The sequence below is a fragment of the Phascolarctos cinereus genome, unplaced genomic scaffold (genome assembly GCF_003287225.1).
Source record: "Phascolarctos cinereus isolate Bilbo 61053 unplaced genomic scaffold, phaCin_HiC Scaffold_4;HRSCAF=312, whole genome shotgun sequence".
NCBI classification, from domain to species: domain Eukaryota; kingdom Metazoa; phylum Chordata; class Mammalia; order Diprotodontia; family Phascolarctidae; genus Phascolarctos; species Phascolarctos cinereus.
Window position 1 is genome coordinate 109002424 of NW_027555847.1, and position 13601 is coordinate 109016024.

Sequence of the window (13601 nt, forward strand, 5' to 3'; positions counted from 1 at the left end):
ACTAACGTACAGCCTAGATAAATGTCTGGCTTAAATTCAGATGATGTGACAGTTACTATGGCCACATAGCATATATTGTCAAATGCTTTAACTCTAGCATTCACCTGATCCACTAGTCAAGTTATCAGGGATTACAGCTTGTCTGTAATTTAATAAATCTGTCTTAAAAAGGTACCTGAGGCTTAGAAATGTTGCATGATGGTCACAATGCTAGTGTCAGAAGTGGGATTTGAACCAACTTTAACTACAAGTCCAGACCTCTGTCCTTTCCCCGACACTGTCAAAAGGGAATGCCATGAATTGGTCTTATTGAACCTATGCTGATGCATGATTATCATTGCTCTACTTTTTCTAAGCACTCACAATTCATTTTTTAAAACAATGCATTCTAGAATTTTGGTGGGAATGAATTTCCAGGCCACTAGTCCATAGTTTGGAAATTCTATTTGCCCTTTTTGAAAACATTAGGAAATTTGGCCATTTCAGATCCTATAGGACTTCCAGATTTTATAATTCCTTAAAAATCACTAATGATGGGATATTTGAAATATCTGCAAATCATTTTAGTGCACTGGATTCAATTCATTTAGACTAGGATATTTGAAGTCATTTAAATCAGTAAGATTCTCTTACTATTGTAAGATCATTGAATCAGAATTTTTGATGTGGAAGAAGCCTTTGAGGTCATGCAGGTAAAACTCACTTTTTTTATAGATGAGAAAACTGAAACCCAATTAAATTCAGTAGTCATTTGTTAAGCACTTGTTACTCACCAAGCACGGTACTAGGCATTGGGTATGAGTACAAAGACAAAAAGGAAACAGTGACTTAAGTGACTTAATTCTCTTGGGTGACTATAATCCAGAAAGGTTAAGTGATTTTTCTCCTGGTTACACAGCTAGTTAATGACAACCTGGACCAAAGTCTAGCACTCCTGAATTCATGTGCAGAATTCCCTCACGTATGTCACAATGACCCCACAAAATAGCTCCATGCCTCTTTTGTCCTTCAGTTTCTTCTTAATAATTTTGTTTTCCTCTTCCCAATTTGAAGATTGCTTTCCCTTAGTTCAGCCACACAGGACACATTTATCAATGGGTACTGCTGGATACTGTGGTGCCTTGCCACTTAAATAGAAGTGAAGTATCAACTGTCTTTCCATTGTTTCTTTGTTATTTCTTAATATTATATCATCCCTCTCAAATAGGGAGCTTGGATAATAAGGAGGGATACTTTACTTACTTGCCAAAGCTCTTCCTATGCTCAGTCCTGGGGCGGGAGGAGGAGTGGGAAATACCAATGAGAGGTCTAAGGTAGGAGTAATGCATGGCCATTACCAATGGAGGTGACGGAAGGTTTCTTGGAGGAGTTGGCTTTGGAGGCAGGCCTGAAAAGTAGGATTCAGTAGGCAAGAAAAGAGAGGAAGAACACTCTAGAGACGCAACTTAGAGGGTTCAAGGAGTCTCCAGTTTTCCTGGAGAGTGTGTTGAGGACAGACTGGAAAGGGAGGGTGGTAGCAGATTGTGAAAGGTTTTAAATGACAGAGAAGAGAGTTAGAGCTTTCCCCAGGGGATGCCCATGAAGATTTTTGAGAAGTAGAATTACATCAGTAAACAACATACATCTGGCATATGGGAAGGATGAATGGTGAGAAGGGCTCTAGGTAGTAAAATCATAGATGGTCATGGATTTAGAGCAATCATGCTTCGGGGTGGGAGTTGAACTAAGTGATTTCTAAGATCCCTGACAGTCCAGAGATACAGTAATTTTGAAGTAGGAGCCATTGTCAGGAACAACTGGATTATTGGCTGGCATATTTGAAAATATTCCCTCCTCTTCCTTCCTCTTTTGATATTACTGGCTTCAAACTTTTTCTTGCAGAGGGGGATGACTGTTAGCTAGTTAAAGCAGAAACGTGAGAGCCCTAATTAATAGCTGAAGTTATTTGCTGTATTCTGGGAGTTAGGGTAGAATTCCTTGATGACAGGAACTGTTTCTTTATTTCTTTTGATGCTGAAGGCCTCCCACCAAGCATTTCCCATAGTAGGCATTTAGCAAAAATGTGCTGAATTTAGATGAATTTGGAATTGTTGTTCAGTTGTTTCAGTCGTGTCGATTCTTCGTGACCCCATTTGGGATTTTCTTGGCAAAAGTATTAGAATAGTTTACCATTTCCTCCTCCAGCTCATTTTACAGATGAGGAAACTGAGGCAAACAGGGTTAAGTGACTTACCCATGGTGACATAGCTAATAAGTGTCTAAGGCCAGATTTGAACTATGGGAAATAAGTCTTCCTGACTCCAGGCCTGACACTCTATCCACTTTGCCACCCAGCTGCCTGAATTTAGAATACAGCCTGTCATTTCTTAGAATACAGTTTTCTTAACTCTTACCATAATGATTTGTGCCAATTTAATGTTGTTTTTTTTTTTTTGTTTTGATCCTGTGATATGTTTAAAGAGCTAGGCTGCCCTAGATTTTTCCATCTAATTTAGGGAGTTGACACAGTTTAGGAATAGTTTATATACTTAGTATTGTTCATGAAATATGCTTGGTAGAGAAAAGATAACCCAAGTTCAAGAAAAAGGCTAATCTGAGTGTGAGGGGCTCTGATTTCCTATTGACAGTTTGTTCTTTTTGCCTTTTAGAACCAACTACAAAGATTACTCCATGGAATCCAGACTGCACTTCAGGATCCATGCAGCACTCAGCAGTTTGAAGGGCTCTCCTGCTTCTACTCCTTGATGGAAGCCCCATAGAGGGAAGAGTTTTCTGAACTGGCAGGAGCTTCTACTCTAGAGAAGTCCTTGTATTAAAGTAGATAAATGATCATGTACATGAGAGAGAGAGAGGGGAAAAGCAAATTGGTTTTATTATCACCGTTTTCTTTCATCTGTCTCTGTTTGGATGTTGTCTTCTTGTTTCCATGTTTTCCTATGGAATTTTACCATAGCTTTGTTCAGTCTGTTATTAGAAAGTCTTAATTTTGTCTCGTAAGAAGAATTGAATTGAGGTGTGAGGGTTTTATTTTAAGACTTGCAGGTGCAATAAAGTCTACTTTAGATAATTTTTTTCTATGTGCAGATTGATATCATTGAGCTAGCAGGCTGAAATCTTGTGATCCTGGATCACAGCTACAGTATTCAGGGGAGATGATATTTCTGTACTGGGCTATTTTACACCCTTTGAGCTCCAGAGCTGAGTCTCCTATCAGCCAGTTAGTCTCCATGAGCATTTCATAACCTGATATTTTACTTTTAATACAAAAATAAAAATCACCTTCATCTAGAAATATGAAATTTCTTACAGTTATACCCTTCTGAAGAATATGGTACAAAACTAACAAAGGACAGGAATGATTGTTGCATTGATGTTTTAGGCTTAAAGGCATTCCCTCACTTGAACTGAAACCAAAGTGTTGCCTTTTCTTCCATCTGATAAGAGGAAGCAACTTTTTTTTTTTGAAAGAGATGTTGGCCTCTCCTTGAATGTATTGAAATCATTTTCATTTGTATTTCCCAGAATGTGTGGGTCTCTCTAATGAGAAAAGGAAGACCATGGAGTTCCTAGGCATTCAGTAGTGAGAAAGGAAGGCCTGAAAGTATAAATTTGATTGTTTGTTTGTTTTCTCCTCAGGAAGCAAAGCACAATTAACGTTGCTTGTACAATCTTGTACTGTCTTTATATTTGTTATGTTTTGATGCTCAGTGTCTGATTTTATGATCTCTCATTGCTCTTAATTTTTTAAAGTTCTATTCGTATACATTAGTAATATGTTCAGTCCTTTATTTGAAAATTACCGTCTTGGTGCGCTTAAATTAACATTTATTTTTCAAAAATAGTTGATATCAAAATACATAAGACATAGAATTTCAAACATTTGAAAATTACTTCTTTCAAGCACATCATATTTCACAATTGCCACCACTTTTTTCTTTTGAGAGGAGGGATATTTCTGGCTTAGGACCAAATACCAGCTGCTAAGGACTACAGCAGGAAAGGTCAGGTAGTTCATGTATGTAGCAGAGTTCTTTTATTTATATTGTGAAATAGCATTTATTACTTTAATTAAAAGACTATGCCCTTTTTGGGGATGGTATTGGCACATGATTATTGGCTGGTCCAAGTGCTGCTTTTGTGAGTTGGAAGATGTGAAAATCCAAACATGTTTATATTGACTCATGGAACTAATCAGGTTAAAAAATATATTGTGCTTGATACACAGTTAAGTGCTTGATATTTGCCTTTTTGTTCATTCAAAAGATATCTATTTAGCATCTCCAAATTGGAATAGACAATAAGACATGTAGGGAACAGAAATTAACTATCCTGTTCCTAGTTATTAACTCATGTTTAGCAGTTATATGATATTAAATGGTGACACTTAAAATACCATGATGATAAATTTTGATTGGTCTAATAATATGATGAGTACGTTTGCTATATATAATTATAGAGAAAAAGGAATTCAGAAAAATAATTTTTAAAATTCAGCTGTGGCAATTAGATTGGAAAAGTGCAGTAAATCCAAAATTTCTACACGTTTGTAGTGACTTTTCCTTGATGACATCATTTAAAACAACACTTCTGTTATGGCTTTGGTTGGACTTGTTTTGGTTGCATCAGTTTTAACTGAGCACCCCTGTTCATTATTTACAGGCAGTTTTCAGAGCCACATAGTCAATAAAAATTCTCTTTCTTAAGAAAGGTAAGACAGCCTTTTAAAAAACCCATGGTAAATCTTCTGTTGTTTTTAGAAACTATTTTATTTCTAAATTGCCAACCACATTTTTAAAAAATCTGATAACTCCAAAGTAATTGATGTTCATATTTACCTTCAGCTTTTAATTTATTTCCTAAAATGCTAAGCAATATGGATAAATTTGCAAGAATTAATTTTATAGGTCTTAATATGGTTCATTCAGTCTTCAAATAATTGTTAAGTGCCACCTTTTTATAAGGCACCAGTCTCCTCTGAGAGTAACAGTCTACACTAGTTGCTTTTCCTTGCTCACTCAACCACTTGTTCCCCAAATCCAGCAGTCCAGCTTCCACTTCTATTACTTGACTAAAACTATTATCTTGGTGGTCAACAATGAATTTCATAACTGTCAAATCCAACAGCCTTTCCTTCATCTTCATTTTATTTGAATCTTTGTAGCTTGTGATATTGTTGACTACCTCTCCTTAAAACTTTTTCCTCTTCTCATGGTTCTCTTCTAACCTCTCTGACCATTTTTTTTTCTCTTTCACAGACTCTTCCTTTTCCTACCTCCTAGGTAGAGGAATTCCCCAGGACTACCCTTGGTCTTCTTCTCTCCCTGTAGAGTCTCTCCTTTGGGGTTCTCTTTCACTTCTGTGACTAGCTGTCACCATAATCACCATTCTATAGGTGACTCTCAATTTTATATATTCAGACTTGATCTTTAACTATCTCTACCACATTCCCTAGGTAGCACCTCATATTTATGTCCCAAACTTACTTTTCCATTTTGCTTGAATCTGTACTTCCTAACGTTTCCCTATCTGTTCATTGTACCACTGTCCTACCTATAACTGAAACTTAAAATTTCGGGATTACTTTGACCTTTTCTTCTTCCAAACATGTATTCCCCCATGTTGAATCATTTCCCAAATCCTCTCAGTTGGTGGAATAATTCACATATCTGTCCCATACTCTTCATTCCCATCATCTTTACCGTAGTACAGCCTCTCATCTGTATCTTGCTATATCTATATTATTGCTATGGTATTCTTATTCATCTCCTTTTCTCCAGTTTCTCTTCAATCCAATTTATTCTACACACCTGTCCCAGAGTGGTCTTTCTAATGGATAGTGCTGATCATGTTGTCATTCTCCTACTCAGAAGCCGTCATTGGGTTCTCACTGTCTCCTGAATAAAGTTCAGACTCCTTATCCTGATATTCAAGAAACTCACGTCTGTAACCTACCGTTCCAGCCTTATCTCGTATACTTCATGTTCTTAATTGTTGCCCAAACTCATCCTAGTCTTTGCCTTTGGCTCCTTTCCAGGGATGTTAGGAGGAAAGCATTTCGTTTATACCTTAAAGCACCATATGAATGTAAGGTTTTGTGTGTGTTTGTGTGTGTGTTTCTACAATCTGCTCTGCCTTTCCCTCCCCCAAAATCCTTGTTTTCTACCTGTTGAAAGTCTACTGTCCTCAAAACCCAGATCATATTCCACTTCAAAGAGAGAAGTTCAGGTTCCCCTTATCCTTCTCTATATCTTTCATTGTCCTTTATTGGTATTTCATCCCTTGTATTTTATTCATTTGTGTGTAAGTCTTATCTTCCCGATTAAACTGTGAGCTCCTTGAGGGCAGGGACTCATGCTTTTTTACTGATCTTTGTAATTCCCAAAAAACTTTATCAGTGGTTTGAACACAGTAGGAGCATAATAAATGAGTGAATTAAATTGACTGTCAACCCACTCTTTTATTTACAGGGTACCTTGCTAAATCATCTGTTAATCATACTGTGTTTGAAATCAGAGCCATATTGGTCAAGATTTGTGATTGTATAGTATGTTTTTATCAGTATATTTGATAACTTGTAGGGTACCTAATGTACATTCATTCCTTTGTTGATGGCAGCTGAGTGATAACAGTCTCTAAATATAGATACCAAGAAGTTGTGTTCTTTTAAATCTTTTGACAGAGAAACTGCCCATTAGTACTTGACAAGTAATGAAAAAGTATCTTTTATCAACTCTCACATTCCTAGTCTTGTATGTTTTTTATGGGTCTAACAATCTCCAGTTGGTTGTGATTGATGGGAACTGTGATTTCAAGAGGGAAGGTATTTCATGGAAAAATTCCCTCTCTCTAATGAAGGTTTTTTTTTTTCAATTTAGAAGTTATCTTCAGACAGTTGTATTATGGCTCATACAGATAGTCACAGTTGTTCATTTTTGAAGCCCTATGTACATTTTCTTTTCAAATTAATTTCTTGATGTCTGTATTATATGTATAACAGTTAATGATTTTACTCATTGATATAAAAATAGTTTCTTTCTGACAAAATTCGAGATTGTCTTGGAATTATGCTCATTAATTTATCCTTGAATTTACCTACCTCTTTATGCTGTTCCTGGTGAAAATGTAGTAAGGTTACAGTGTATTCTCTTGGCATCTGGTAGTAATTAATACTTCATGAACTATAAAGAGCTCTTATGACATCTAGTTAATACCCCTGGTTTTGAATAGAATTTAGTGTGGTCTCTATTAGAGTATTGGTTAGTCCTTTATCATTTCTTCAGAAGAAGACTCTTGACTGTCTTTGGTATGGTCAAGAAGTTCTTTGTTGTCTGATCCAAATGTAATCAGGCACAGTTTGACTTCTGCTTGTGTTTTGTCCTCAGATAAAACAGAATAGTCATTCACAGCTAGCTTTAACAATAACTTCATGTGCTTGGAATGTCTTTTTTATATCTTACCATCTTCATTTTCTCCAGGCTAAATAAAACTTATTCATTTAGTCTTTTTTTTTAAAGGAGTAGAATTAATTCCCCTGCCTATTAGTAATTATTTTTTAGCACTAGAAATTGTTTAGAATTTATATCATACCTTTAGCTGTGGCATCTTGGATTGGTTCAATTAGTGCTAATTAGTGAAGGGGGATTAATTAATGATTCTGTTATGCTGTATTTCAGTCTCCATCTCAGGATTATGCTCATTTTTTAGTGTATAGCACTAGAGGACTCCATCTCAGTACTGCTCCAGTAGACCAGTGGAGTCAAACTCAAGTAGAAATGGGCCTACTGTACCATAAGAACGATCCCTGGAGGCCTCATATTGACTTGAAAAACACATTAATATTTTCTGTGTTTGTGTTGTATTTTTATTTTATTAACTATTTCCCATTTACACTTTAATCTGGTTCCAACTGCTGAAGCTGAGTGTTTGACACCTCTACCATGTAGACTGCTAGATGAGATCACTAGATGTTTCTCATTTTTTTGCACCAAGTCCATCTTGCTTCAGACTGTATTTGTATTGCTTATTTTTTCTCTCTTAAGTGAAGTGTCCTGTACTTCAAGTGTTTTCCATTTGTTACTGCTTTCTTACTCTCAGTTTATAAATGCCTCTGACCAATTGTAAATTCACTCTTGGGAGATTTATTTTTTTATCCTCATTTTTCTGTGGGTTAGGGGAAGTTTCTTTTTCTTTATGGCCACTTGGGAATAAGCGATCAAAAAGTATACCAACCAAACCATATAAACTGGAATTTCACTATAATATAACCTGTTGCATGGAGATCAACATAACAAGCCTTCGCATAGGAACCCTTCACTGAAGTTCAGTTATCAGGATTGCTAAGTGGATGCCATCATAACCTAATTGTCTCCATTCGCCATAATTTCACTTGTGCCATGGACTCTTGGGTCAGTGTAATAGTGTCTTCAGAGTATTTAAATATCTTCTAAATAGTTATTTGGCAGCAACTGACCTGATGATTACGAGCTATGCTATAATTATTAGCTGGAACTACTCATTATATTAATGAGCTAGGATCATAAGCTTTTGGCATTTTCTGGTCAACTCCTACATTTTGCAGAGGAAGAAACTGAGCCCTGTGGAGGGAAAGGGAATTGACCAAAGTCAAAGACTCTGGTAGTAAGTAGCAGTGGTATTTAAATGTGGGTCCTATCATTCTCAAGCTAGATGCTGTCATCTACAATTTAGTTATGGAATTAATTTGGCTCACTTGTGAAATGGAGTTGGCAGCACTAAATGATACAGTAGAAGGACTGAGAAGTATCAAGTCATTTTACCTCTGGGCTTCTTTTTATTTGTCTTTCAAATAAGGTTAGACAAAATGATCTCTAAGATTTTTTTAAAAAGCATTTAATTCAGTAGGTTTTGGGGGGAAAGTTTTACTTTGTTAATTTTGGACTCAGCATTTCAGTGCTAGCCCAGTTAATCTATACTCTGCAAATATTTTTATACTGTAGTCAAACTTGAGAATAATTTGGTAGGCTATTTACTTAAAATATAAATTTCTTGCCTTTTTATCAACTTTTGTGCTTGTATATAGTAGCTAAATGTTATGCATAAATATCATTTAAAATTGGCTTTGGATAGATCTTTGACATATCAGCATGCAAAAAGTAAACAGACCAATATCTAATTCTGACCTTAAAAAAATTAAGTTCCACCCCAGCTTTTTATTTTTCCAAATTTTGTTATAGTGTCTGTTTAGACTAGAATATGCATATTATATCATTCTCCTCCATTTCTGTTCCTATAACTGTCAAAAAAAAAGGGGAAGAGGGAAATACCTTTCAGTACTTTTGCCTTTCATTACTGTAGTTATACTTTGTTTTTTAGGATTAGGATTTATTATTACCTACCCTACAGGCAGAGAATTGTGAGAAAAGTGCTTCATAAACTACTGGGTTCTGTAGAAATGTGAGCATTTATTCTTTGTTTTAAATTACTGGGTGAAAGATTGAGAGAGAGAATGATTTGTAAGAATTTGGAGTATGGAAAATTAATTTCTATGTTTACCATTATTTAATTCACAGAGACATAGGAAAAGACTAGTTGTCTGTCCATCTCCAAAGGTTTAGAAATTTAATTTAGACCATCCATGGAGGGTTTAGACATTCTGCTGAAAACAGGGGCTTAGACCAGATGATCTCTTTAATTCTCTTCCAGGGCTATTTTTTTTGTGTTTTGTAATAAACGGTAGTACCAACTACTGAACCCAGGGTCACTGCTGATTTGGTGGGTAGAGCATGCATGTGCTTGGTGTTTTTCAGCACTTCTTAAACTGTGGGTTGTGACCCCATAGCAACAGTAAAAAAGTTTCTGAACACACAATAACCAAAAATTAGTTCAAAATCAAATGTGTAATGAATTCGAGGTTTAAGGTTTAAGGCAGTGCTGTGCAGCCTTGGTTCTGAAAGAGAAGCACGCACACTTTGCTCTGTGCATGCCCTCAGGCTACGTAACACCAACAAATGCTGCCGAAATGCAAAGAGGGGTTGTGAGTGGAAGAAGTTTAAGAAGCCCTGGTCTAGATCGATTATCTAGACCTATTCTCAGAGTAAGGCAAACACCCTCTCTCCTCTGAGGAATCCCAATAGGCCTTTTCATTGTGTTTACAGTCTTCAAGTTTGCTTATATTTTACAGAATAATACTTAACAGCCTTGTATACCAGAAAATTAAAACAGCAGGCTTATTGTATTTAGATTTTAAAGAATGCTTACAAATTGCGCGCTTTAGTAGAAGTCGGGGTATTTTAATGCCAAGCTTTATTAAGTAGATTTTTCTCAATAATACCTAGTTTGCCTTTTCTGAAATAGTTATTAGACATACCTCACTTGGAACATGAGAACTTGAGAAATTTTGGTGTCTTCTCAAGAGCTGTTAATTCACTACTCCTCAGTAGTTATTAGTAAATTTTCTTAGACTAATGGCAGATTATTTTAAAAAACAAAGTGTTCTAGAGATGGAAGAACTAAAACCTTAGAATAGTTGGAAAATTAGGTATAAAGTTAGATAATTCAACATTTAGAGAAAGTTGTCCTTTGAAATGCAGGAAATTCTGCCTGAATTGAACATAGTGAGATTATCTACATTGGAAGTAATGTATACATTATAGCTATAACTTTTTTTTTTTTGGCTAGGCAGTGGGGTTAAATGACTTGCCCAGGGTCACACAACTGGTAAGTGTCAAGTGTCTGAGGCCTGATTTGAACTCAGACTTCAGGACCAGTGCTCTATCCACTGTGCCACCTTGCTGCCCTTATAGCTATAGCTTTAAAAAAAAAAACTTTAATGAAGCCAAATGTTCAGGTGGCAGTGTTTGGTTCAATAGATTTAGAAAAATGTATATTATGATATCATTTTTTTCTTAATGATTTATCCTCTGTGGCTGTCAGATACTTTTTCCTTATCAGTGTGTTTCTTCTGTAAGAAACTGGTTTACATGAAAAGAGATTTATACCATGTGCAATTTTTAAATATTGTACAACTCTAAAAATTTAGAGGCTTCAGGGAACTGTTCAGTCCTCTGTACAAATAAAATTTGTAGAAGGAAGGTTCATATAAATGTTTCACTGATCTATCCAGAGAAATCAGTTAACTTCTAACAATATGCTGTATTCTTTCAATGTTTTAGGTGATATTTTTATATCTAGGTTTATTTTTTGTACCATTTTCCCCCTTTCATTGACAGATGGTATCCCAGCACCTTAATGAATACCAAATGACTCACTTGTGTGCCAGTGTTTTGAATCTTCATTTGCTAATGCTCATAGAGCACTTTGAGACTTCTGGATGTAAATTGCTAGAGCCCACATAGAGGCAAAACACAAAACTTATAAGTGAAAAGTATTATTTTATTAAGTGCAACTCATTTTTCAGAGTAAAATTATTTTCCGGAGTTATTTTTGTAGTGTCTTTACCTGGGAAACTCTGACTTACTTTTTCAAAGTACATTTTTGATATTTTGTGAACAGGTTATTTGTTCGTGGTAGTGGTGGGTTTTTTTTTTTTAAACCAGTGTTCTAACTTGAGATTGAGAGCTTTTCGAGAGTTCTGTCAAGCCATGTATTTTATCTTTCACTGTTGCATTCTCTGAATGAACACACCAAAATATAAATCTAGATTGAGGACTAACAGGAGCCATGTGATGCTGCATGGGGCTTATATAACGGGCTGCTCGGTTAGCTGAGTTCTTTGCTGATGAGTCGTTAAAGTCACACGGATGCACTTTATAATGAAATGTTATGTTAGACAAATGTCAATATCTTATCCCTCCTACTCTCCTCCTCTTCTCCTGTTTCTCTGAACCCCAAAGATTACAGTTTTGCTGAGCAAAATAGATTAAGAGATTGAAGATGTTTTGAGTTCTTTGGAAGACAAATATGAGTATAGAGGAGTAACATCCTTTATTGCTGAAATAGGAGAGGAATCGAGTAACCAAAAAAAAAATTACAGATATAAAAATTTTCTATGATCCTTAATCCAAAAGAAAAATATAAACCTCAGATATTTTTTAATAAAATTAATATATTTCCAATGACTATTCTATACTATTTAAGCTTATATTCTTCTCAGAGTATTTTGTGTTTCATGTTCTCTGTCATTTGTAAGTGGACACTTATATGGGCTCAGACCTTTAAGATAAAGACAACAGTTTCCTGTGTTTTGATTTTTAACATTGAGATACTTAAAAACCATATCACATAAAGCTGTATTTTTAAAGTATCTAATAAACCATCTCATCTCCAAAGATACAAACTTGCTTTTTACTTTTTATTTCTGTTTTTGTATTATGGGTTGAAATTTCTAGCAACCTACTCTGGTTTTCAGATTTTTTTGTTTCCGGTCCCACAGGCCATTTAGCTGCATTGTGACATTTCATCAGACACACCACAGGCATAGGGAATAGTAATTAGTGTGATGCATTGGAAAGAAAGTTGGATTTGGAGTGGACTGATTTGGGTTTAAATCTCAGTTCTACTAGCTACTACTTGTGTAACCTTAGGTAAGTCACAGACAGAATCATTGATTTAGAGCTAGAAGGTTCCTCAGAGGTCATTGAATCAAACACCCTAATCTCTCTGGGCCTTGGTTTCCTCATCTGTAAGCTGAGGGGGTTAGAGTCTATGGCCTCCAGAGTGCCTTACAGTTCTACATTATGTTCCTTTGATTTAAGTTCCTGTATAACTGATGTTGAAAGGGCTTAAAATCTGATTCTGTTTGTTTTGGCCCCAGGATCACCTAGGGCCAAGCTTTTTAGTCTAGTGACCCCTTTACACCCTTAAAAATTATTGAAGGGCTGCCAAAAAGTTTTTGTGTATGTGGATTATGTCTATCTATATTTACCAGATTAGAAATTAGAACATTTAGAATTATTTTGAAAATGGTTTTGACCTCATGAACTCCCTGAAAGTGCCTTGGGAACCTGATCCTCTGTGATCTTGAGGTCACACTTTGAGAACATTTGGTCCAGGGGTGACATGAGCCAATCAGCAGTTGTGCTTTTTTGTGTTTTACTGCTGCCTTTCAAGTTCTGTTTCTAGATGGGATTTTCATCTTATTTTAACCCTCATTTCTCTGATATAAAACTCTACCCATTCAATAGACTCTTTTCTGAAGAGGAACAGCTCTTTTGGGGTAGAGAAGGGATATATGTCCTAACAGTTATTTTTTCTTTTTAATGCTTAAATATCTTAGGAAACAGTTTACTTTTTGATTCATTTTGCCTATGTGGGCACATTTCTTAGCTTTCCTCTATTTTGCTTTAAAAGACCCTCATAATCTATCTCCTTACCATTCCAGTCTTCTTACATACGCCACAATCCATTGACACTGGCCTGTTTGTTGTTCCTTGCACAGGACACTCCATCTCCCAATTCCAGGCATTTTTTCTGGCTATCCTCCATGCTTGGAACTCTATCCTCATCTCTGCCTCCTGGTTTCCCTAGCTTCAAAGTCTCAGCTAAAGTCCTGCTTCCTGCAAGAAACTTTTCCCAGTCCTTCTCAGCCTTAATGTCTTCTCTTCCCCTGAGAAGATCTCCAATTTAACTCCTATTTATCACAGCCTCTTAGGCTGTGGACTGCT

The 13601-nt window shown here is 35.9% G+C and overlaps 1 protein-coding gene across 1 annotated transcript in view; it reads left to right on the forward strand.

Annotated features, from left to right (window-relative positions):
* Positions 1-6437, forward strand: part of TTC39B (tetratricopeptide repeat domain 39B) — a 137824-nt gene extending 131387 nt beyond the window's left edge. The window contains 1 exon segment of the mRNA XM_078152486.1: positions 2649-6437. Within this exon segment, the coding sequence (XP_078008612.1) occupies positions 2649-2745 (97 nt within the window). The 3' untranslated portion in view covers positions 2746-6437.
* Positions 6438-13601: the final 7164 nt, after the last annotated feature.